At 36.8% G+C, this 27460-nt stretch overlaps 1 protein-coding gene across 4 annotated transcripts in view; it reads left to right on the forward strand.

Moving 5' to 3' along the window:
- GALK2 (galactokinase 2) overlaps positions 1 to 27460 on the forward strand; it is a 49824-nt gene that overhangs the window by 1883 nt on the left and 20481 nt on the right. For 3 of the 4 annotated variants that reach the window (XM_031587641.2, XM_031587642.2, XM_090148919.1), the window contains exons 2-7: positions 381 to 469; positions 1589 to 1712; positions 6386 to 6476; positions 9306 to 9452; positions 21765 to 21863; positions 24445 to 24597. In XM_031587641.2, the coding sequence (XP_031443501.1) occupies positions 381 to 469; positions 1589 to 1712; positions 6386 to 6476; positions 9306 to 9452; positions 21765 to 21863; positions 24445 to 24597 (703 nt within the window). Of the gene's footprint in view, positions 1 to 380; positions 470 to 1588; positions 1713 to 6385; positions 6477 to 9305; positions 9453 to 21764; positions 21864 to 24444; positions 24598 to 26173; positions 26261 to 27460 lie in introns of all 4 variants that reach the window. The other variant, XM_090148920.1, reaches the window with a different exon arrangement.

The raw sequence follows: 27460 nt of genomic DNA on the forward strand, positions 1-27460 counted from the left end.
GGTGAAGGCCATGATATTTGGCTGCCACAAGCAACAACCTACTCTGCCTTTGGCTTGAGACAAGCTAGACAGGACTAAATAAAAGTAAAGCCCCTTCCATCCTTTTCAAGAGGACAAACAAGCAGTAGTCACCTTTGGACTCCTGAATTTGTTATGATTACTTGTATTTTAAAACAAATTTCTTACTGATTCAGAAGTCATCTCTGTAACTATGTTAGGTGAAGAGCAGGAATAAACAACTTAATGTTGCTCCTGATGTAACGGAAAAAACTCCATGTACTTCAAAAAGTTGCATCAAATTTACTTTAGAAACAATTTAGGCTGTAGACTTCCTTTTATCCAACTGTTGTCCCTCTGAAGGTTTCCAACTTGCCTTTCAGATTGCTGAAGCTGAAGGAGAGTTTTATAGCAAAATTTGGATCAGCTCCCAAGTTTTATGTTCGTGCACCAGGGAGAGTCAACTTAATAGGTAAAAGAGCAATATTAATCTTTTGTTATTTTATCTGCTATCACAAAAATATTGCAATTTAAAACATATAATCTAAAATATTTTTTGTTTTTTTTTCCTACATAAGTTGCTTAAGTGACTTCAGTTACCACATATAAATAGCCAAACAGCAATATATCTATCTGATAAGGCATGAAATGATTCTGCCATGATCTCTTTTTCACTCAGACATAGAGATGTATCCACTAAACAGCTGGTTGTGATTCACTGGCTGCTTGGAGAGACACTATTATTATTTATCTAAAACTTACCTTTGTTTCTATGGCAGCCTTATTTTCTTTAAATTTCTCAATCCATGTTAGGTTTTTGCTTTCCCTAGAGCTCAATTTCTTGTATATTTATAAAGTAACCATATGCATTTGAAGACTTTGTAAGTTAAAGAACTCTAGAAAACAGAGCTTTAAAATTAATTAGTCTTTTGTGCAACTAATGATAGTTTTTATCTTGGTGTTCTGTGTACACCTAAACAGCATGTGTTAGCTGTCTTGTTCATAAAAGCACGCATTCACTACATGCATTTCATGTCTGAATGCTACCTTGTGTGTTGTATGTATCTGTGTTAGTTATTATTTAAACATAACTATAATTTTCTTGGAAAAAAGTTCAGAAATTTTATGGAAAGAAAGGCCTCCACTAGCTTTATCCAGCAGCTAGTGAATCTGCCACATGTGCAGAGGAAAGCACATGCTGGGAAGTCGTGTACTGACTTTATCTCTTCCAGTCATCAGTTAAATGTCACAATTAGAATTATTTTTTCATACTGACACAAAAGTGTACAAATAATGTAGTTGTTCTCATTCTGAACAATAGTATTTGTAGAGGCCTTTAATTTTCATAACCCAATGTTAAAAATGAAGATTTGAAAATAGATGCAATAGATAAAGTCACTAAAGAGCAAAGAAATACAAAATGGAGGAAATATACCCCAAACTATCAGATGTACTTTAAATAGTAAGAATTGAGACCATACTCAGGAGTTGTCTAATATAGTAAACAACACTGAAGTCTATACAAGCCCTGTTTCTGTTACTCTAGAAAGACTTATGCAAAAATATCTTTAATTCTCTGTCTCTTTGTCAGGAGAACATATAGACTACTGTGGTTATGCTGTGCTCCCTATGGCTATAGAACAAGATATCTTGATTGCAGTAGAACCTGTAAAGACTGAAGTTGTGCAATTGGCCAATACAAATTCTTCGTACTTGTAAGTAATTGCTTTGTTTATTCACTATTTCTTATGAACCTCTTTATGCAAGTGTATCATAGGTTAACTTTTCAGAGTTTTGACAAACTTAGATTGCAATATGGAGTTTAATTGTGTACGTGGAGTGATACAATCAAATGGACTCCAATTCGATCAACGCTGTACATATTAGTTTAGAGCAATAAGTTCACTGCCCCTGTCTCCCACTCATTTTCAATCACTCTGGAAGTGCAACCCTCTCCTCTATTAGCTCATCATTCTTGATGTAACCTTCTCTACTGGCAGCCGTTCAGTTTCTCCTGGGGAAGGGAGTGAAATGTTTTGTAATCAATTACTGCATATATAAGCTATCACTCCCTTGCTCTGGAGAACCTGGGGCTGTATTTTCACAACATGAGGGCTTTAGCAATGATCCTGGATAAATACAGTATATTCCCTCTTCCATTTCATCCACAGCTGCTTGTACACAGAATCATTGAATAATTTAGGTTTTATGGGCCCTTTGGAAATCTGTGGCTGACTGAAAAGTTACAGCAGGTTGTTCAGGGTGCTGTTAATTAAAGTTCTGAATACCTCCAAAGGTAGAAACTCCATAACCTCTTTGAGCAACCAGTTTTCCAATTTGGATGCTCTTGTTGTGAAGAGTATTTTTTTCATGTCTAATTGTATTTTTTTGTTGCTGCTGTTTGTCTGTTACATCATTTCTCCATATATGTCTGAGAAGAGTTTGGTTATATCTTCAGTGGAGCCATGTGATGAGTGGGCAAAGACACATTAGATTTTTCTGTAGAATTTTCTTCTGCAGACTGAATAAAACCAGCTGTCCTTGCCTCTTTTTATAAGCGATGTGCTACAGTACCTTTGTAACCATCATGATGGCCTTATGCTGCACTCTGTACAGTTTGCCAATGTCTTTCTGTTACTGGGAAGCCCCCAAACTGGAGAGAGTATTCTAGATACGTGCTCACAAGTACTGAACATATGGAAATATTCCTGCCATTCCATTCAGTTCCAGCTGCATTTTTTCCACTTCCTTCTTTGTAAAAGAACTGATATTTTTGTGGTTGCTTGATAGTTCAGATCAGGTCATTCATCCAGATGAAATTTCATGGGCATTTTGCAAAAATTAAATCAGCACCAGCTTCATTGGTTTAAGCCAGTAGCAAATGACTCCTTGAAAGCACACAGCGTATGACAGCACAGGGACAGGAACACAGTGCTAAGAGTGGCAAGTAGTTATGTGTGTATTCCTGCTTAAAGCTGAAATCTTACAAAAATATGTTCTGAACTGCCACTTGCAAGTTAAGCAGTTAAAAGGAATTTTCACTTCCATTCAACGTATAAATATTCAAATACTTTACCCTCACTTTGTGGAGTATATTTTCACAATACGACTGGGCTGAATTAAAGGTTTGCCACTCCCAAGTGAGTATGCCCTGGTTTTGTTTATTTTATCCCCGGTTTCTGTGTCTGCACTTCTAACATCAATACACCCTCTGACTTTTACCAGGTGAAATACTTCTCTGCCCTTAGGATAAAGTGCACTCACCCATTTTTTTGCCTGGCTAATTTTCTGTCATTTATTGCGTTGAATGGTAATGCACTCAGCACAAAAAGCTAACTCAGGGCTAACTGTGGGAACATGCAGTGGTGAGCAAGGGGGAGGGAAACTGAGTGGAACTTTTACCTCTTAATAGAAGAAACCTGCTATATTGCAAAACCATTCTGCAAGACAAAGTTCCAGGACTGCAACAGCTTTGATTAGGGAAAGCTGTTATAAAGAATAGTAAATAAAGCAGTAACTAAAAGGTATATGTTTTTACATGGTCTTTGAGATTTGGCACATTACACAACAATTGAAATGGTGTTCAATAGCACACCAGTGCTACCAGTGCTTTCAATTGTACATAAAGTTCCTAACAGATCTAGAATTACAGCCTTTGTATTCAAATCGTCTGCATAGTCACTATTTTTATATATCTGCTCTGGTTTCAGTTTGAAATCATACATTTTAAACCATAAGCCAAGAAGAAGTATCAGAATATGGCATTAAGCATTCTCTATTTTGTTGAGACACTGTTGCATAAAAACAAAGTGAAAACATGCCCATAATTTCATAACAAATATTTTTCAACACTTGTAATGTTACATCATATAACAAAATTGTTGACAGTGTATCTTTTCCCCAGACTGTTGCACTGGCATAAACCTGTGGTGAATGCCTTCCACTAACAAGGACCAACCATAAGGCTCTGTAATATCACTGTTATCTATTTCATTCTTGGTTTTGAACTGGTAAAATATGTAACAGTTCTGTAGCTCTCATCCACTGCCATAGCTGGTGTTAACTTCAGGAAAAACAAAACACTGTTGTGTTTGCTTTTCGTTGTAAAGCGTCCCAACTGATCAAATGATTGTTAAATATTACTTAAATTAACAGTTAAAGACATTTGAAATTCTGGATACTTTCCTTTCACATAGCATCTTTTTAATTGAGAAATACACATACAAAATGCCTTCAGAAATATCAAAGGATGATAATTATCCATGAGTTTCTGTCTCAGTATGACCTGAGAATCTTCTTTAAAAGGTCAGATAAACTACAAAACATTGAGGGTCTGTGAGAATGCCAAATTGGTCTTCAGTACTAAGGATTACTTACTAATCAAGGAAGGAAGAACACATCACCCACGTGTTTTTTTCACATTATTTAAAAAACCGATCGCTTCTAATTATGCAGACCAATTAAATGTCTCTATCTAGCACTGGAGGAGGGGATCCTCATGTAAAATAGAAGGTGTGGAATAAACAATATCAGAGTATTTTTTTACCTTAATGGTAAATTTTGCTTACCTTTTTTTTTTACAAAGTACTTATATCAAGCTCCTACCTGCCAGTATGAGGACAAAAGGCAGGATTGAAGATTTACTGATTTAAGATAAAGCTTGGACGTTTAGGAATGAGCTTTTATAACAAATGAATGTGATAACAAAAAAATAGACTTCAGTATTCTGGGGACCTTGCCAGTTCCACATCCTGTGTTTGTATGAATTATGTGCATGTGAAACTTGCCAAATTCAAAGCCAACTTTTCTTTCTTTTTCTGTGTGAGAAGATTTCAGAACTATGCAAAATGCATTTGAAGAAGTCATTATTGTAATTTATCTAGAGAGCCGGCAACTATATCCCATAGTGTGTTCATTTTTGTTCATTTAAGCTTAACTTTGACTGATTGTATAAAAATAATTATGCAGATAAAATATTTTAGAACTCTTTTTCAAGGAAAAGAGGACTTCAAATTCATTTCCTTTTAATCACTCCTACACATTGTTTTCCATCATCTTTGCTTTTTGAAAACAACCATCATTGTGTAAAACGAGCATAAGCAAGCATAGGATTATTTTGTTCTTCATGAATTTTGACAATCAATCGTATTTTACTGTACTTTGTTTTTTTCCTTTTGTTTAAAAGACATAAGAAAAACAATTCTGTTTTATTATCTGGAAGACTGCTCCAAACACACATGAATCAAAATTGGAAGAATTTACTGCTGCTCTTGAACTTTACTTGTATTGTAATTGTAGCACTCCTTTTCAGATCTTCATTGCTCTGCAATTACCAATAATTTGCACTTTTCTTTGTACAACTCCTCAGTGCTGCACTGTTGATGAAGTCCTGTAAGTGGCACTATTCTGAACCCTTCTGATTGAAAAAGAGCAACTTATTAAACTGTACAGCAATTTCTGATAGCTTTGTACTGTACTGAATATAAGTTGATACTTGAAGTGTGAGATCCGTAGGTTGTATGCTGGCAGCTAGCATCAGACTGTAGGTTAGCATGAACACAAAAATTGCAGCCTGCCAGGTTTGAATAATTTTTTTTATCTTTTTCTAACATTCTCAGTGCCTTTACTTTTTCTTTGCTGGACATTTGCTGTACTGGCTTCAGGTAGATACAGTTATTGGGCGTTTGACAATACAGACTTGTAAACAATCTGCCTTTTGTGATGATTAACACATGTATCTCCAAGGCACATCACTCCATGTACATTTCCAGAGAACCTATCTGTAGCATTGGTTCCTTTAGCAACATTCAAGTTTACCATTTCAACACTTTCAAAATTCTTTCAAAATTCGGTAGGAAAACCATTATCAGTATTATCCTAGAGATAGATAAAAAATCCTGGAAATGGATAAACTGTTATTTTAATTAAATCCTGTAACATACATAATAGAATTTTGCAGCAATATGCCCATTTTAGTGACCTGCCATTCAAAGCAAATGAAGATGAATTCCTGAGCAAGGATCACAGGAAAGCCTGAAGAATATTTATCTCTATTCTAGGTTTGACAGGAGTGATTACTTAGATTTATGTTTTTCAAAGAGATTCAAGAGAGCTTATACAAATGTGATGGAAGGCATGCTGCCTTGATTAAGGGTGCTAAGGGCAGTTTATTTTCTGAATTTATGAAAAAAATATATATATATTAGAGAAAATTTTATACTTCTATCTAAAATACTTTAGAACTGTCTGAAAAACCAAATGTTGTACTGAAACAAATGATTAACATAGAAATGCTTTTGTGCATCAGCAGGTGGCAGTAATAAGCCATGACTTTTTCACACTAAAGGTACTGACAAGTTAAAGCCACAAGGTTTTTCTGTTTTTGCAGGGATTTCAGTACTAGTGTCAATAACATTCAGATTAACAAAACCAAACCTCAGTGGCATAACTACTTCTTGTGTGGACTGAAGGGTATTCAGGTAAGCCAACTTCATTTAACTTACAAAATTAATGCAGAAGTAAAATATGAAAAGTGTATCTATTCACCTTCAACATACTTCCCTGCGTTCTCTTTTTTTTAATATACAATTATTTGAAGAGAAGATATGAGTGGTTTTGTTCTAAAATATTGCAGACTGCTATATTCATATTTATTACATGCATTATTATAACAAATAGTTTCTTATTTAGTAAAGTCATGATCAAACTCATGAATCAAGATGGCATTTCTATATTTCAGTGTAAAGAAGAATGTTTCCCAGTGGAATCACGTTATTAAAGTTTGCTTTTGAGAGGTTCAGAGGCTTGTCTGCCAGGACACAAAGGTCATATTTTAGTCCTTTTCCTCTCATGGAAACATTTTAAAAGACGCAATTAATTTCCATTAATGTTGGAAACCTACAACTCATGCTCAGCAATGGAGTGAAGCTCATACAGTAGGCAAAAGAAATCATAAAAGTAAATAAACTGCATACAGAAGGAATAATCCAGTAAGAATCATCACTTATTCAAGACTTACAGTGTGAAACCTGAATGGGAATTTCAAAATTTCCTAAGTGAGTTAAGAGTACAGCTATGCAGGAAACGGCACACGTACGGTAAAGGCTGGAACACTGAACAGACAGACGTTTTCCTGTCTGCTCACTTGAGTTTTATCTTCTCCTCTGTGAGCTAGCCTGTCTCCGGACTGCCTTGAAGACTGAACTGCTTGTGAAACCAACTGCTGATCGTCAGTATTGTCCTGGGAGGCAGCCTGAACTTAGAACTGCGGCTTCTTATAAATCTCACCTGCCCTTTGCAGGTGATTCATGGCCCTTTGAGTTAAAAAACACAGTAACTTCTCAACCTAGTGTCAGTCCAGTGACTTTTCTGGAGGGGCAGATGGGATAAACAGTGATGGCAAGGTCAGGTATCCACAGCCAGCTCAAATTATGGAAAAATGTGCTTTTGAAACTTGCCTCTAGATGGGCCATCTAAGTTACCCCACAGGATGGGCCATAGATAAGCTGCAAACAGCCAAGAAAGCCTGCATCAGACCTGGCACTTACATTTTCCAAAGAAGATATTTGAACCAAATCTCTTTATCATTATCCACAGCTCCTAAGTAGACCCCCCCACCATGTTTAGCATGCCCCTGCCCCCCATAAATTACTTACATTCGCAGTAACATGAGTGTTCTCAATTTTGTATAGCACAGTAATATGCATTTAAATTGCATTGAGTCTAGAAGTAGAGATACAGATTAAGTTTCTTTGCAGTGTATCTTTTCTTGTATTAAGGCTAGCATGACGAATTGACTTGTTTTGCAGTCTGCTACTGAGATTTGTTTCCTAAGGACAAACTTTTACACTTGAAGGTTAATTTGCAAAGCAGGTTTTCAGACTCTAATGCTGGCAGAAAATAAGCACAAATGTTACAGACTTAAGAAACACTGAAATACAAGTATTTAGAGGGTCCAGCGGGATAATCTGTTTATATTAAGTTGAACATGCTATCCTTTTGGGACAGAACTATTGCAGAACTTGGCAAAGTCCATTTTCATTTTTGAGACTGAAGTACATTTTCTATTTAAACATCGCGTGATAAGTTTGCAAGCTTGATTCACATTCAAGACAGTCCAGAAACTGTGGATCAGTTTCTGGTTACTCAAGCATTTTCTGTTTTTGAACAAGCCTGTCTAGTGTTCTTCATGAAGGGCAGAAGTAGTATTTCAGGTATGAATTCCCTTCTATTTGTAGAAAGGGATATTTTAATCTGAAGCGATAGCAGAAAAGATTAAAGGAGGTGCTTTGTGTTTTCTGATCTCTACCTTTGGTATTTATGGTTAGGAAAAGTAGAAATCTTTTGAAGGTGGGCATTTCTGTACAGAAACACAGCCATTTCTCTGCATTTCTCTGATCATTGACAGTATTTTTCTGGTTATTATAACATAGTTTATCAACATCTAAATCTGTATCAGAATGTAGCTATTCATATATCCTCTATATATATTCAAACATTTTTTGTATGTATTTTGCATGTTTTCTTCAAAGTAACGAGTAAAATTTTAGCTATGGTAAATTAAAAAAAAAAAAAGTAACTAAAGAGTAATGAAAAAATATGTGCACAGGATTTATGACTTCTCTGTTGAGTGTATCATCTGTGATAATTTATTATGTATGTAAAAATGTTTCACTATTTATTCTAGAAATAGCATGACAGATACTATCACTGCTGGTTCCTTCCAAAGCATAACATCTTTCAAGTACCACTGTGGTTTTCTCAGTGCCAGTACCATGGGTAACTCAGGAGATAGGAGTATTTGCCTTTGAACTCAGGTAAATGGCTACTAGTTCCTGATTAGCATGATGTGGCTCTCTAATACCACATGCCTGAAGTAAGGCATGAAGTGGACTTTACACATTTCAGGATGCATAAAGTGAGGAGCTAAGGAGAAAAGGACAAAAGTAGAGGTAACCTCTGGTACTGTCACCACAGCAGCTTAGAGCTGAGCCAGTGCTGTAAAACCCACCCACGAAGCTTGGTAAATTCTTGGACATTTAGCCCACCCTGAATTCTGCTTGGGGTACAGTTCTGTCAGCCCATATATGTTTGTGTACAGGAATTGCAGACATACCTTTGGCTGAAGCCCTACCATTGGCTTTGTTCTTGAAGAATAGAATGAAAATTTTGCTTTATTTTGAAGATACCAGAAGCAGGTCCTTGGTTCCAGCAACTTAGCAGAAAGATTCTCTTTCTAAGTATCAGATAATTGCAAGCCTGAGCCTGTCTGTACTTGAAACTGAGATTGTTTATTTTTTCATTGTTAGGAACATTTTGGTCTTAATAACCCAACTGGAATGAATTGTCTGCTAGATGGAACCATCCCTCCAAGTTCTGGTCTTTCTAGCTCCAGTGCTTTGGTGTGCTGTGCAGGACTCGTGACCCTAAAAGCTAATGGAAAAACCCTCTCTAAGGTAATTTACTGTAAAACACAAGAGTGTCAGCAGTAAAATTCTACTTAAAATTAAATATTGTTAATGCCTGTAAACATTAAAAACACGATGCAATTGTTTTTGCAAAGAGTTGTTGGATATAAACTTAAGATATTGCACAATTGAGCAAATATCTTTGGCCAAATTTTGGCAGGATTTGAATTTGGCAAGAAAACAGGCTTACATTAAAGCTGAAAAAGGAGCATTATTGTAAGCCTGTGTTTTGGACAACCATCAGGTCCATGCCTGGACCAGATGTGCTATCTGCAGGCCAGGACTGAGGATATATGTGCTAAAGGATGTGGACCACACCCCCGAGGCCTTTACCCTCTCCCTGAATGACTTTTCATGGCTCTAACAGCAGAGCATCTGTTGGAGGCCTGTGGAACAGTTTTTTGGTTGTTTTTTGTTTTTTGTTTTTTGATAAATTATATAATCAGCACAAAGTAGAGGTAAAATTCTTCCATCTGATTCTCCTTATTCTTTTCACAGTTTTTTTGGAATGAACATTCTTATAATCCAAAATGTATTCCTCACTTTTTTAAACAAACATTAGTCTAAAAACAAACCCCAAGTATGTGACCTGTTACCAATACAAGTGCTAGCAGAATTTGGCTCATGTCATAAAAATTTCTGGAGGAGTCATGGTCCTTGAAAGTGCCGTATGGGAATGAAGTTCTCTCCAGTAAAAATGTCTGGTTAAGTGAAACTAGGATCTTAAATTAGAACATTGTCAGGAAGAGAAAAGAACAGATCTAAATATGACTGTTATGCATATTTTTGCCTATTGTCTAAGTCAGAAATTCCCAAATTATGGTATGAAGCCAACTCAAAGTGGTACACGGTGATGGCAGCTGTTAACTGTGCCTGTATACAAGCACTTATCTCAGCCATAAGGTGAACAGTTCCACACAAAAAGTTTTTTCTGATCAGTTGTGGCTGGCTTCTCTGTGTGGTTGTAGCTCCAATAATCTGCTCGGCATTAAGTTCTCCAACTCACACTGCACAGCTCAACGTGGGTGCTTCAGGAAGGTATCAAGTAGGGCTAAGGCAGCATGAAGCAGAGTAAATAAGGTGGGGTGGCTTTCCAAGAAGCAGGATGCAGCCACAGTCACTGTCACCTTGCTTTGTGTTGGTGCTATGTATAGTCAAAAGGTAAGTAAGGGATTAGATATTTAGCAGAGGCTGTAATTTGTAAGGTGAGACACAGTGCAGCGGTAGATGAAGATATGCAACTGGGGATCCTAATTTGATGGGTGAGAGGTTTGCAGGAATAGGTTGGAGGTGACAGATGTGCTTCTTTTATACATGTATATCTGGCCTGCCAAGAAGCTTCTGCTTTTGTGTAGGTGCTCATATCACAGGTCAGCAGCATCTCTGGTGGTGGTAACCAAATGAGCTAAGCTTGGGAACTCCTGATCAAAGTCACTGGAGAGCATGTTTTCAGAGAGAAACTGGGTATCTGCAAAGTCCATAAAACTGACAGAGGTTAGAAAGCCCAACTTTTACTATGTAATAGAGATCTATAACTGGAAAACCAGAAGCCAGGTTTCATTATTCCAAGAAATATTGCAGAGCTTTCTTCAGAGAATAAATGATACAGTGTGTATCTTGAGCTGAATTTACCCAAGGCCTGTGAGTAATCAGTGGAATTATTTCAGACTTGTTCTAAAAAAAAGGTGCAAAACTCTCTTTAGCATTTTTATAGGAACTTGCAGAGGAACAAAAGGAAGACAGGGAAACACTTAGTGTTTCCTTGTCCTCATGTGTCCCAAAATCTCTTTCACTTGCTGGTTGAAAAAGGTGCTAAAAGTTAATGTTGTGTCTCAAATACAGTTGTGCATACACAAGAGACACAATCCCACATTTTTGCCAGGAACTCCTGCTGTCTGCAGCCAAATATTTTGTACCTGTGATGAAAAAGAGAGCAACTCATCTACAGATGAGGATTCCCAGTAGTCAACATAGCAGCAGTCAAGAATGCATCCAAGGTTTTGTGTGCTTAGATAGACACAGAAGGAGACTCCACCACTTCCCTGGGCAGCCTGTTCCAGTGCTCCATCACCCTTACTGTAAAGAAGTTCTTCCGCATGTTTATATGGAACTTCCTATGTTCATAACTGCACTGTATAAGGCAGTGCTTGTGGGAGTATAAATTAGAGCAGCCTAGGTCTGTCAGCCCTCAGAAGCATAAAACGTGCTCTGGTGACTTCTACGGTTCCTAATGCATCCTGTGTCAAATGTAACCCGTGCAGGATCCAGGAATGCTGTCTGTGTATTGGCTGGGAGCTCTCCCATGGCAGTGGACTTCTTAACTGATCAGAACTGAGGGCAAGAAACCAAATCAGAACCTTGCATTTTTAGGGCTCTGGATATCTGTTTGCTTATTTTTATGGAAGAAATAATCACTTTACCTCTGCCCCTCAATTTATTTTCAGATACTTACATTTTCAAAAGTTGTAAATAATAGTATTTATAAGTAATAACATTTGGTCATTGGGGTGTACTGTCTTAGTAATTTTATGAGAAAAGATTGGCTTTTTACCCCTCATTAGTCTGATGAACTTTGCAAAATCTTAATACTACGGTCCACAGCAGCAGGACGTAGAACTTTTGGCTTTGGAATCAAATTTGGCTGAACGGTAGAGCTTCTGTAGCCAAAAGTATGAAAAATTGACCTTTTACTGAATGGAACATTTATCTGTTTTGCTTCTATGAAACTATTTTTATTAGAACATTTGAGTTATGTGCTCTCTTTCCTGATAAATGTAAGTTTTAAATAGCAGCTGCAGAGTAAAAGTTGTTGAAATTCAGAGATTTTATGAGATAACACTTCCAGTGTGAAGTCTGGGCCTAGGAGATTAAGAGGCCTGAAAAAACCAAGCCCCAACACAAAAAATATTGTAAAAACATACTTAGAATTTCATGGTGGCTTAATTTAAAAATAGCACATTTTGACATTGGAAACAAAATCAGGAAAAAAATATGCTCTCTAATTATTGTGTGTAGCAGTCTGCAATAGGGCATTGTTTCAGTCTGCGTACAGTATTTTTTAAAAAACCCATCACACACATACACAATAGTTTAGGGAAAATACTAGTCTAAGACAATTCAGCCAGATGTGCAGTGCTAACCAGTTGCAGCAGTGCAATAGCATTCAAACAGCAAGATGGAAAATTTAGAATGTGATCTTTAAAAAGAATCCATTTTCCTTCTTCAGACAGGATACCGGTCTGAGACTGCTGGCATCACTTAAACAACGGCAATGCTCAGTACTAGCATTTGATTTTAAAGTGATTTTTATTTTACTGTTACAAAATCAATCTTTTGTATATCTTTTCATCGAGAAAAAATACTTTTTGTAAAGGAAACAGAATAATGCTCTAAGTTGTCCCAGCTTTGTGTTTCACGGTAGGAACTAATGAGTACAGAAAATCAGTTAGTACTTTTGAATAATTAGATTTACTTGAAAGATGTGATGATAGCATTGCTGTCCAAATGTTAAATCTTTTGGTCCTAAGTTCTCTTCAGGCACCCTAATATTTCTTTTCTGTTGCTCAAGCCTGGGCAGCTGTGCACACACTTATTGCGAAAAGTACATCAAAACTAAATAAGGTTTATTTAATTTAATGTAAAACGTTGAACATAGGAAGTCAACTAGTTGGAGTGGGGGATTTTCAAAATACTCAACACTGACCTGTATTTAAACAGTTAAATTACCTGGTAATGTCATTGATTTCAGTGGGAGAAGAGAGGGGCCATCAACTCTCTGTCTTGTTCCTGAAACCTGTGTACAATAAAGGAAGGATACGATAATTTTTCTGACACACTATGTGGTTTTAATATCTATGTGTTTAACAAGAAAATCTGAATATTCATATTGAGAGTGTGACTTTGAAGTTAATAATGTGTGCTGATAATTCTGATTAGGATCATTTTATAATGTTGCTGCACCAAAAATGTTTGATGAATCCATACTGAGGTTATTTCTATAAGAAACTCAAGTTGCTTACACAGAAAACGGTACGTAGCTGCTGTATTTCAAAGCACTGGCAATACTGAGAAATGCTAAAGATCCATTCTCCCTATGGATTTAAAAATCAAGGTTCTTTGTTAAATTTGACTCTGTGTGCTTGTAATCAAGGGGAAACAAAGTACTTCATAGCAGTGGTAATCAAAGGCCGTAATCTCTCATCAACCAACTTGATAATCTTTTATTTGAGCATGTTAGAGGGCAGAGAAAGTCAAGCTAAGATTGCTGTGGTTATGAGGACATTCAGATGCTATCTGACAAATACTTTCCTATTTCTGAAAAAAAGTATGCACAGTTGCCTTGCAAAACATATATGAACTTTAGCTAATTGGGATTTTGTATGCAAACTGGAAGCAGATGGTAACTTCTATCAGGCTATTCCTAGTCAAGAACAGATATTAAAAATAAGGACATTCCTGGTAGTAGAAATAACCTCAGAATTGGAACATCACTCTGTAATAAATGGTGCCGTATATTTCAGAAGGTATTTCATGCATATATACACAAATAAAACATGCAAAGATTGAAAAAAATATCATATCTCACTTGACTTTAAATATGCCTTAAGTGACAGAGAATGTTTTCTTACACTTAAATGGTGTCTTCTCACCTTTCAGCTCAATCCCTGTAGGATTTCATAGAAAATCCACTGGGTTGTAAATTTGCCATGAAATGACCTCCAAGTCAGAGTTGTAAGGGGAAGTAGCAGAATGAGTCTGACTTTTCAGATGAAACCAGACAAAATATTAATGAGTACCATTACTGTATTGCCACAGAGAAACCAAATGTACATACAGGACTTTTGGCTCTATAGGTATTGAAATATCAAATTAGTTAAATCTCCTCGCTGAATTGATTTTTTTGATCACTGAAAATGTCACTTTAAAAATAACTCTTGAATGTATTTTCTCCATAGAGCTTCCCTTCATGAATTGTAAACTTTAAAATTGGTCTTTCATTTTAAAGATTAGCAATCACAATTCCTGTCTTGTTACATATAGAAAATGTAGCATGTTTAACTGTGGCTGGAATGAACTTACAAAAAATCACTGAGGTAGATGTAATTTAATACTATCATTTTATAGAGAAGGCTGCTTTATTTTGGTTGCTGTCATTCTGGGTTTGTATATATCGAGTTTCTGCGTAATGTAGGATAAGCTGTTCCAACAAAGTACTAAGCAACACTAATTCTGTTTTACTAACAAATATATGCCTGTCTCCTACTCACTAATTGTCTTACTCTTTCAAGGGGTTTAATCTTACACAAGTTTACTTCTTTAAAGGTCTGTGTGAGATTGAAAGGGATTGATCACTGGTATGGAACATATTGACAGTGACAGTTATATAGGGACAAATTCTGTCACAGTTTACATACTGTCCAGACCCATTGCACTGAGTGAAAATCAGAGCAGTTGGCCCTTGGCCTCTTTGGGAGCACGGGGACTATTAAAGTTGAAACTCCCTTATCTGTTCTCACTCAGATAATTCTTTAGGAGGATTCTATTTTTGGGAAAATGTTTGTAAGTGAATTTTGTTAATTTTTATTACACATTTTATACCTGAACACCATTTAGGCATTCGTGGACATTATTAATAGCATCAAATTGAAATAAACTAAACTAAATTATGGGACAACAGAGAATCAAGCGAGCTGTGTTGGGTGGTTTGTAAGTTATCACACAGCTGAATGGTCAAACATAATACAGTGTTGGATCGTGCCTGGAAATAGTCAGAAAAATACTTTTATCAGTTCTTCAGCATTTTTGAAATACTCAGTTGAAAATTAAAACCTGAATGTCAGGTGTTTCATATTGAAAAGTAAACATGCAGAGAAAAATACACACTAGTGAAAAGTATCACTTTACTGACAATCCACTTTTGCCATTAAAAAAACAAAGAAACTAACATAATGCAGAGCTATTGATGAGTTCTTATTACAAGTAATCTCTCTATCTAGAGTAACTACACATAAGTCTACTAATAATAAAAAATCACAATCCTTCTTTGTTGGACCAAATTATATACCCACTAATATGATTTCCTAGATAGACTTTCTGCACTCTGGATAGGAAATCTTGTGACTCAAAGATAAAACAGGCTTAAGTGGTAGTAATTTCTTTCCTTGTAACCCAAGATTGACTTGCTCCTTATCAGGGAGAACCTTAAATTGTTTCAAACAAAAAGCAGAGGTAGGTAGTAGAGCTCTTAGATCAAAGGCATGGCTAGGCCTGCACAGGGAAGCCAGTTGCCTGATAGACAAACTTGTAAGTGCTGCCTCCTGCAATAGGATACATTCTGAGCATAATTTAGAATTAAGCTTCTGAAAAGAATGAAGAAGAGAACAGCCTGAAAAAGATACGTTTTATGTATTGTTAGTTTTCACTTTTTCCAAGTGCTCCAACTAAAGTTGTCTAAAACCTAATGGTTCAGTTTTTAAACTCTTGAGAGACAGCAGCTTCCTTAAATAGATTACTGCTTTAAATATACCTTAATGCTCAGTGGTTTATCGGGTAAGTGAGTGAAAAGTATGCACTGACTCTACTCTGACTGTTGTTGCTTTTTATTGTTTTAGTTAAGCATATTCTCATTTAATGTGCTGTATCTTTTATGTTGGATAAACAGCAAAAATGTTAAGCTTAGTATCTCATGTAACTCACTGATACTAAACATTCCCCACTCATGCACAGCCAATCTGGCATATGTACTTGCCAACAGATATAAAAGTACTGCTTGTGTTTGTGTGCATCATATTGGGTCTGGCTTCAAAAGTTGCAATATTTTGTGTTTCCTGACAGATCAGCAGAGAAATTGCAAAATTTAACTACTACCAGCTACTACTTCTGCCATGTTATGCTCATCCCTTCTCACATGTTCAGAGCCTAAACAGACCAGCTGTACAAAACAGCTCGATATTTAAGTGCACACAGCAGGTATAGGGAAAGGGACTTTGCATAGTAGTGGCTGACATGGTCACAAGCTCAGTGAAAGAGGTGCAATAATAGTACTGAACTGGGTGAGGCTGCATTATCCTATGTCTGCATAAGAACATATTGACACATTTTTTGTCGCTCATTTGCCACATTAAAATTACAGAGGTGCAGTGAAATTTTGTCTCTGATAATCTTAGGAAAACTGGAAGTCTGCCTCTGTTCTTTCTTAGAAACCAAGGTAATAAACCTGAAAAAAAGTTCAGGGAAAAGTCACGTGGATGATTACAGGACAACAGAATTACCTGAATAAAAGTGCTAGAAATCTTGGAAAGATTGTGCTTTAAAAAGAGGTGAGAGAAGTCCATAAAATATTAATGCAACTGATGTAGTGGATAGGAATCAATTGTTCATTGTCTCTCACAGTGTAAGAGCCAGAGTTCAAATGAAGCTAGCCAGGAGCATGTTCAGCATTGACAAAAGGAGATGCTTCTTTACCTGAGAAGTTGTGGAAGTCTTTGTTACTGGATGTTCCACGTGGGAAAACTTTGGATGGGTTAGAGCGGAGTCTGGACAAGTTCATAAATAAGAAATCCATCACTGGTTAGTAAGAGTACAGACCTCATGTTCAGCTCAGGAAGCTGCTTATCAAAAAATCAGGCACTGGCAAAATGTCTTCTACACTCAGCCTTTGCTCAATACTAAGAGCCCACTTTCAGATACAAAATACTGAACTAGATGCGGATTTGGTCTGATCCACTGTGGTTTTTTTATATTAACATATGTTATATTTGTCTGTATTTTTATTCTGAAACAAGGTTTTAAATTGGTTTTAGCTAACTGAAAACCTGGTAGTAACTCAGGAGCATTATGTTATACTTCTTGGCCAGTGTTAGGGTTTGGGAGGGAAAGAGGAAGGGTACATTAAATATATTGCTTTACTTGTTGAATAGTGCAGGTGACAGCTTAGGATTTATTGTCTATGTGATATATATTATTCACAAATGAAGTTCTGGTCTAGTCTGTCTTGTTAGAACAACTTTCCTGGGAGAATAATAAATCCAGAGGGCAGTAGCATATGGATCACAGAACAGTTGGGACAAGGAATTTCTGATTCATCTGATGAATTAAGTCATTTGTTTTTAGTTGAAATGTTGCTATTCAGACCCAACTGTACTTTGATTTCAGTATCTTTTTGATCCACTTTTCATTACCATCACCTTAAAAAGATTTTAAGCCCAACCAGCAGACATTTCCCTGATACCATTTTCTTTAGAGAAATAAGCTGTAGTACTGGAAGTGGGGAAGTTTTTGAATTCTTATTTCAGCTTTGTGACTGATTCACATGACTTTGAATATATCATGTAAATATCTGTACTGTGTCTAAATTGAAGATAACAGGAATTATAGGAATGCTTTTAAGGTAAAGTATGTAAAATTCTATGAAGACTTAAATTAGGATTTATTAGTGTTTTTGAAATAGTGCTTGAGGGATGGGAAGATCATGCTCGTGTCTTAGGTGCACAGAACTATTTATATTTTGTGGTTAGCAGAAATTGACCTCACGTATGGATCAGAATACATGGGATGGAAGTATAGTCTGTGTGCAGATGGGGTTTAGTCTTTCAACAGTATTCCTTGTAGTACCTCATGAAGAAGAAATGTCTGCTTTTGCCAAGCCCTACAAGAACAGCTGATCAGGACCTATTCCTACTACTGCAGAAATCAGTAGGAACGGAACTGTTTATTTTATATGCATTGTAGTTGGTTTTTAGCCCTAGTGGGGAGCAGCTGCTGCCTCTGAGCCACTGCCTGGCAGGTGGTGCTGTGGTGTAGCCTGGGGTGAGTTCCCCCAGACCTGGCTGTGAAAACACCAAATTAACTCCACAGCAGCTGTGGTACAGCCAGGGGAAAGAAGGTCATGCATGCCTAGCTACTGTTCAGACATACACTTGGGATCTTGAAAATTACGCAGTGAAATCTGGGATCTGAGAAATTCTGTATTTTTACAGGTGAGACCTACCTGTAGTGAGAGATGAATAACAAAGGATTGAAACAGCCCCTGCCCAAAGTGTGGGTGTTGTGAGTTGAATAGAAACAAGGCATTGCTCTGAGACAGGCACACGTTAGTTCCTCTCACTGCAAGGTTCTGGCACTTTTCTTCCTTCCTTAAGTCAGAGAACTCAAGTACCAAGATATGCTCTTTTTTTTTTTTCTTTTTTCTTTTTTCTTTTTTTTTTTTTTTAGTTTCTAGGAATGATCAAATGTATTTATAAGAATCCCAAGTAGAAATTGCTAATTACCAAGAAAGGGAAGGTACTGCTCATTTTATTGAGGAAGTAGAGCCATGATGAATTAAAAGGACTTTTCCTGAATCACAGGAAACTTAATGTGGAGCTAGAAATTGAGCCCAGACTTCCTGAGGTTCAGTTCACTGTTTTAGTCCATCCTTTTCCAAGTATCAAGTATGTACACAAGACTCTCCAATTTAATCTTCATATTAGCTTCCAGTGCTACAATTCAGTTCCTCTGAACTTTGCCCTCTCATTCATTTTAGCAAAAAGGCAAACATTTGGCCATTTGTTTCAATAGTGAGTAGAAGCTGTTTTATATACAGATGACGCTTTCCCCTCCATTCACATGCTTCTCATCCTAGTATTAGAAGGCCTGCTTGTGTCAGCAAGGGCCTGTTTAAATTAGAAACCAAATTATGTTTCAGGGAAGCCTTGGGCTGTGTTGTGGAGAGGGTTCTTCTCAACCCTTGCCAGTTACTACTTGGTGGTCCTGCCAATCCTTGCTGAGTTTCAAAACAAAAGTTGCTCAAGCTCAAACAGCACTGTTAGTCCAGCATACACAGCTGGATGGCTGGTGAGTTGGGATGGAGCAAGGCCCAGTGCTTAACCAGGGACAGCTCACCAGGCCATGTAAAGGGACAGGAGAGTGGCACTGTCCTAATTGTTAACATTCCTCCTCTGTGAGACTTTTCCTGATATTTATTTAATAAACCCAGGCTCATAAAGTCTGAACGATTTAAGCAATCAAGTGGTTGCCAGTTTGGATTTGTATATGAAGCTTACATGCAGCCAGGCTAAGAGAAGGCTGAAATGCTCCTCTTCTGACTTCTGCAAAAGCAGCTGAGCCCAAGAGTGGAATATACAGTGGCAGTGCTTTAGGAGATGTGCTTCAGGCCAGGTTTTGCAAAGCCACACCTCCTATTTAATTGTACATCACCAGTATGCTGGTATGGTCTTTTTCAGCCACCGTGAAGAAGTTACTGTTACTGCCAGTGAATAATATTCATCAACTCCAATTTGATGTCTCCTGCCAGTTGCTGCAAAAGTCAAGGATGTGGTAATGCTCTGTTCTCAGAGACAGGTTCTGCAGAACTGTCTGAAATATGCCTGCATTTCCATGTCCCAGCAACAGATGCTTGTAAACAGGCACTCCTTCACATGTAGGAAGGAATTCATCTAGAGACTGCTTTGTGTAAATGTTTATTTTTCCTTTCTGTGGAACCTTGCTGAGAATTTTTGCATAAATTGGAGAAAAAAAGCATCATCACATGCATTACCATTGCAGAATTATTTCCAACTTGTAGTGAAGCAGAGACAAATGCTGAGTGGACGGAGAGGTCTAAAGTTCAAACTGGAAATGGGACTTCTTGCTATGGATGTGGCACAAGAGAGGAAAAACAAATGCTGATTAACCTGATCTTCAATAAAAGACAGAGAAATTGTTTTCACTAAAAAGTAAAAAATTAAAATGAGTAATGTTTTTGTATGTTAGGAAAAAAAGTATGATCTCTACTTCAGTTCATTTAAAAAATACACAAAGGAAAGGCAGCACAGAAAAGAAGAGCATTTTTGCTGCTTGTACTTCCCATTTTTTGTCATTAGTGCTCTTATTCTTATGAGTGGTCCTTTACCCTGTGCAACATCCATATGAAGTGAACAAACTCTTTTGGTCTTTTCACCTGTATAAGGGGATCTGCTTAAACAAAAACACCAGCATGAGTCTCTGATGACAACTCAAACTCCCTTGATGTTTGATTCAGAGAGATGTAGTCTGCATAGTTTTAGAGTAATTTGTAAATGTTCTTTTGATAACTTTTGCTTATCAGTTTGAGGTTTATTGACCATAACTGCATTGTGATCTGAGTAAAATGGTTGTTACTGCATTTGCAAGCAGCTCAGCCTGATTACACTGATCTAAGCACCACATTTACAACTTTGTCTGTGGTGCCATTACAGAAATTAAGTGAGCCAGCAGAAGGCACACTGCATGTATCTCACTCTCAGCATGCTGATTTACTGCCTCTGTCTGCTGTCTTTTACAGTTCTGTACTGGCTAATGTCCCTGCCTTGCTGGTTAGCTTGTTTAAGTCGTGTGATGCTTCATCTGGAGTGAGGAATCTGAATCTGACTTTGCCACCAGACTGAGAAACAGACAGCAACTTTATTTCAGAGTTCTTTTTTCATCTTTCCTGTGGTTACCTTGCACTTAGAAAAACAAACTGGTACAGGTCATGGTACGGGGATGTGTGTGCTTTCCTTTGACTTTCTTCATTCTGAAAAAGTCTGTTCTTCAGCTATTCTCCACGGCTTCTCTGGTGTTCTGTTTTGACTTGGCCTGATGGCTGAAAGCTTTCCTGTAAATTATTACTTTTGACAGTTACGATAGTGATATTCCACACTCCCATAGTATCCTCTGACCTGCAGGGATCAGAATGCACAAAGATATGCCTAAAATGTCACAAAAGAATGTGAATCACATATACTTACAAATTATGTCAGATAAACAATGTAAGCGGAGTACAGTATCTCAAAGAGAAATGACAAGCATCACTGATTAGAGTATTTACAGTGAGAAAGGGTTTCTGAGTTAGGTTCAATCCATAACTTCTGATTGTTGAGTCGGTGCATTAAAACAGTGTAATTTGCCATAATTCTGTAAGCTAACAAGATAAGCACACATATGGATTCAACTAATAAGTCAACAGAATATTAGTTATTGGTGTGGAGGAGTGTGAAGTGAATGAGGAAGGTGGGTGAGGACAGCAACTAGTGTTAAGAATCTAAATAAAGTTACTCTGAAAAGCTGGCTGTGGTGGGTCCAATGGAGGCTGCATAGTTGATTCTCTTTTTCTTTAGAATAAAAGGAAAAAGAGGCCATGTGGCATCCTGGTTCATACCAGCTTCTACTACTCAGTGTGAGAATTGTCTCAGAGCTGTCATTATCTCCTTCACTTTCGCTCTAGTTCATATGCAAGCAGTGCAAAAGTATCACCATTAATGTTGGCTGAAGGTTCATACTTAATGTTTGGTTTTTTTTCAGGTGGAACTTGCAGAAATTTGCACCAAGAGTGAACGTTACATTGGCACAGAAGGTGGAGGAATGGACCAGTCAATCTCTTTTCTGGCAGAAGAAGGAACTGTATGTGAATCTTTGTAATCTAAGCCAACAGTTTAACATTAATTAATGTAAACAACGTCTTCATATGTACCTAACAGAAAGACAAGAAACTGGAATACCTTGGCAAACAGGATAAGCACCACTGCAGATGAAATAGGAATGACATGTATAATCTTGTGTGCAGTTGAGTATGACAGTTTAAAGGAGTAAGATGGTAAAAATTAGAAACGGAGAGAAGGAGAAAAGATGTGGGGAAACATGCATGAGGTCCAGATTCCACACTATTCAGCTAATTGATCACTGAACTTAGAACACTTCCCATATAATGAAATCTGAATAGTCGGTATGCCGTGTATTCAGTGCAAATGGGATAATTATTACAAAAATGCTTTCTTGAAACTTTTTGTAACCAAACATTTCTAGGAAGTTTTGCCAGGTCAAGTTAGAAAGACAATGGAGATTTTTTCCCCAGTTCTGCTAATTCCAGAATTGGCTGAATTCTGTCGTAGAAGGTATTTAGCTGTCTTAAACACAGTGACAGAAGGTGGACTAGCCACAACATACAGGACCTGCCAAGTTATACACAAGAGCTTGCAGTTGAATTTACAATGGTGTTCATCCATGGTTGCAGAAGGCACATAGGATTATGAGTGTTCAAACCTAAAGTGTGTCAAAATACATTTTCTAAAAATAATGTAGCCTTTCATAGGAGACCTTTACTTTGCTTATAAAGTAATTTTATTATCTGTACAGATTTTGTGCCCTAATGCTGTATCTTGAATGAGTTTACACAGAAAATAAGCTATTTTTGGTGTAATTCATCATGACATATTTCTTTTCAATTTCACATTACCTGTGCCTATGCTACACTTTTCCTTCACACCTCATACTGATCCTAGTAAACTAAAGGAAGTTGCATATTTTCCTGGCATACACACAGAGGATCATGTAAGGGGCAATTTTCCTGTTGTATATTGGTGGTGGTCAACAAAACAGAGGAAAGATTAAAAGAGAAATTGTGAACCAAGCAGAAAACATCTTTGCTTCAGTACAGTTGCAGATGAATTTCTGGCCACCCATTTCAAAGAAGTTACACTGGAACTAGACAAGTTGGAACATTGGCTGAAAAATTTAAAACGTCACCTTGGAAAAACAGTTTCTTGGAGGGCGGTATTTTGAAGCTCTGTAAAATACTGAATGAACAAGAGAAGGTAAATTGAGAATGCATTGTTTTTCGTAACCAAAGAACTAATAGAAACACAATGACATTAACAAGCAGCTTGTTCAAAAACAAACAAGGAAGTTGTTTTTTCAAAGCATTCATTGTTAAATTGAGAAATACCATACATTCTGGAAGACAAAAGTTTAAAAAGGGTTCAAAAAGGACCTTCTTGGATGTGCTAATAGAGCATTGGCCTATGTGTGTCTATTAAACAAAATGTGATGAATCTTCCAGTAGAACTGCCATAACTTTTACTTATGGGAAGCTGGAAAAATACATCAGAAGAAAAAAAAAAAAGATTGCTTTATATATGTCTTATTTTCATTTTCCTTCTAAATATCTATTTAAGGCTGCTGTCAAAAACAGAAGACAGGACCAGCTCAGAGGTACATTCTGAACGTAGTAGTAGCCCTTAGAGGGTATAGTGAAATGTAAGCAAGCCTGTCTGTCTTGATAGTAATTTTGTGACGTGGTCCAGAATCTCAATGGCAGGGAGTAACGCACGTAATGTACAAGCAGATTTGTCATTGTTTATTCAGCACTCTGGCTGCTCAAGGAACTCTCTGGGGCTGAAAAATGCCAAAACCAGTAAAGACATCCTTGCTTGCAGAGTTACAGTCTATACTAAGTAGCGAAAGCAGGGCACATGATTTACAACTTCTCCTAATGAGAAACCAGATGTGAATTTAATCTCTTGATTACATTACATCCTGAATTATTTAATTAATGGATGCCTAGCTTATTCCATGAAAAGGTCACAAAATGTTGGGAACATCTTGCACGGCCTATGTGAAGCATCTGTGAGGCAGGACAGTCTCTTATCTCAGAAGAAAGAAGATAGTAACTACTTTTAATATAGTTTTATTTCATTTCTCTGATTGTTGGTATGTAACATGATCACCATCTCCAGTCAACCCTACAATTTTGGTAATATGTTGTACCCCAGTGAACTGAATCTTTTTGATTTAGTGGAAAAATAGAAAAATAAGGGGGAGGGAAGGGAATGTGAAGCTACTTGATTCTAGTAGCACACACATTAGCTTCAGCCAGGTCTGGTACTTTTCTGTAGATCAAAGGAAAACTGTTGTCTTAAACAGGCAAGAAAAATAGGTTGGGTGGGGTTCTGTGAAATGCTGAAGAAACCCAAAGACTTAATGGAAACATTTTAAAATCCAACTACAAGGGAAGGGGTTGAAATGTATGTGCAACTCAGCCAATGAGGTTAAATCTCTTTTCTTGCTGTTTCATGTCAGTTTCCTTCATTAACTGTCCCTGGATTTCCAAGAGAAAAAACATGCAAATTTGCATTTGATTTATAGAACTAAGTGCACTGTTAGCTAGTAGTAAATTAAAACTAACCAGTCATTTTTCTTTCGATAGGCCAAGTTGATAGAGTTCAGTCCTCTGAGGGCAACTGATGTTAGACTTCCAAGCGGAGCAGCGTTTGTTATTGCTAACAGTTGTGTTGAAATGAATAAAGCAGCAACTTCTCATTACAATATTAGGGTAATGGAGTGTCGTCTGGCTACAAAGGTAACGTATGGCTTATGTCAAACTCTAATGAAACCTTCATCTAAATATGTGCTTTTCTCCACTTCTGACCAATCATATCTTTACTTTAACACCTGGCTAGATGCTATGTTAAGTAGCATTTTTCTTTCCAGCACCAGACACTTCCATCTCTGCAGAAACAACTCTGCCGAGTTTAATGGAAGTGCAAGGACTATGCCCTTATATAGAAGATTATGTGATTTTAATTCTATTTAATTTATTTTGTGTTATATTTGAATGGAGGAAATAAGTCTATTTTTCAGCAAAAAATACTCTGAGTTAATGAGATAGACTGTTTCTAATTAAAGCTGAATAATGACAAATAATGGAAAGCAACCAGTGTGGTCACATGTTTACATGTATATATGGCAATAGATGTGTATTTTCGAGGATTTAGAAGACATCAAAGCTACTAGCTGGAGGCCTGGAAGTAATATTGGAAATGCTGAATAGCAGCGTGTATGTTAGTGTAAAACCCAGCATTTAAGTTAAACTGCCTGTTTACAGTTGGCAATTATCTCTAAAATATATGGAATCTGAGCATGACAAATCTAAGTTCTACTTTAATTGTGGATTTTGTAGATCATACATTTGGGAATATGAGCATGTAGGGTTTGATTTGAGTCTGATATAAAAATACAGTGGATTTTTTATTAAGTTAAATGAGGAGTAAGCATAAAGATTCACTGCAATTATAGCCCACATGGAGAGCTGTGTTAAAGAAACAAATTTGGGTCACATAGAGTAGATGAAAGTTTTAAAAAATACAGTGTGGAACTCCTTGTCACAAACCATTAGGCCAAAATACAGGTTAGACTCTAGTGCTCAATCTAAACAAATGGGTACTTTAAGCACCTGTTGGCAGAATGGTTCTGTGAAAGAAAATACCATAGTTAATATTAAATAATGAAAAAAAAAACGTTGAATAGCTTAAAAGATACTGACAAAATGTAAAGTAAAATATGATAGTTGGGATATTTTTACAGGAGGGAAGTAAAACAGGAGGCTTTTAAAATGGGATTTCAACTCAATATGAAAAACAGCTACATTTTAGGTGTATGTTAGATATGGTAAAAATAATAGCACCGATGAGCACATTTTAAGTTGTTTTCATTGAAGTTAATAAAAACTTTAGAAAACTGAAGATAAGGACCTCTCTATGTGCTAGATCTTGCATAACTGATAAACATCAAATTTAGGATAACTGAGTGACTGGATCTCTTAGGAAGAGTTTATTTTGGAAATTATTACACATAAGGCACAAAAAGCCTTTGGAGATGATATGTTTTGAAAGGCAAACTGTAACCATAAATGCCTTAAGTTGGAAGACCTTTTAAGGTATTGTTCTATATGCCATTTTTTGCAAATTGAATCACAGTTTTCTAAATTGCTTTAAATCATTGAGTCTCTTTATTAAAAAGATGGCAAGGAAAAATTTTAATTTTTTTACACTACTGCTAGCTATGATGCAGTCTTTAAATGTGTACCTTTAGCAGATCCATAACTTTAAGTAGACTAACAACATACACCTGTCTATTTTAAAACATATGCTACCCAGATGGAAAGTTGCACACACTACAAAAATATTTTGAGTCAGGAAAAGACTGTCTTTAGGAAGAGGTCACAGTGGGGTGAAGGAGGGCAGGTATGTAAGTGGAAGCAGGGAAGTCATTTATGCACCATTAAGCTAATGGAAATATGAAATAACATTCTGGGCTTCACAATTGTGCTTTACAAGAAATTCTCATTGGGTTTTTCTAGGTTGGGCTTTTTTTTTTCTTCTTCCACTTTAGGTCATTCTAACATTTCTTACTTGTTTGCAGGAAGCTCTCTGTAAATAAAGATGCCAACACCATGTATGTCTTCTGGCACTGGTGCAGAATATTTTGATATCAGTCTGTCTTACAGTAAGCATCCTGAGCATCCTAACCTGTCCTTCTCAGGCTCTGCACCCTTCCCTTCTAGACTGTCATTCATTTGCTTACTTCATTTGTTCTGGGGAGCATCTTCTTTTTCCTTTTTTGCTCTCATCTCTCAATGCTTTCCTGTGCACCATTAAACAGTATGTTTAAAGTCAATTACGTTCCTTAGAACACTCTCAATTCTACAGGAAATTAAGTTGTACTTTATGTATCAGAGCACTTGTGCAGTACACACTGCAGGATGACTGAACATTAATGCATGCTCTGCAATCCCCGTGCTTTACAGTGTGTGGTTCACTTCAGTTTCAGCTAGAGTGGAGCCAAGAATTTCTGCAACTAGGATGCCATGTACTTATTCAGCTAATGTTTGCTAAATGTGGAAAAACACTCAGATGGTATTACAGAAATGTAAAGTATAAGAAAGGGATGTTGCTATATAAGGGCGAAGCATTCCTATACTTACTCTAGTCAGGCTTTCTTTTATTTATATTTGTCCCATCATTCTCTTAGTTAGTACAGTGCTCCAGTGTGCCTGTGTTGAACAATAAAAGACAATGATGACTACAGATGCTATATCCTGACAGTTAAGAGCCAGCTGGATGCTGTCCACATCTTTAATCCATCTAGTCAGAGATCAGCAAGAAAATATCCAATTCTGGGATTAGTACTGGGTTTACTTTTGTACATAAAATAGATGGGACTGTTCCCATCTCTGTTCTGCGCCCATTACAATTTGAGCTGCTGCAGATACATATTTGTTAAAAACAAAACAAAACAAAAACATTTCTTTGCTCATAACAGCAATTACAATGCTGTTATAGTTGAAACTTTGTTATAAGCAACATGAAACTTTTCCCAGCAAGGCCTGCTCACGGAGCTGAAGGGGTCAGTTTCTGTTTGGAACATTTTACCTGTAAAACTCA

Source organism: Phasianus colchicus, chromosome 12 (assembly GCF_987193195.1).
Source record: "Phasianus colchicus chromosome 12, bPhaCol1.hap1.1, whole genome shotgun sequence".
NCBI classification, from domain to species: Eukaryota; Metazoa; Chordata; class Aves; order Galliformes; family Phasianidae; genus Phasianus; species Phasianus colchicus.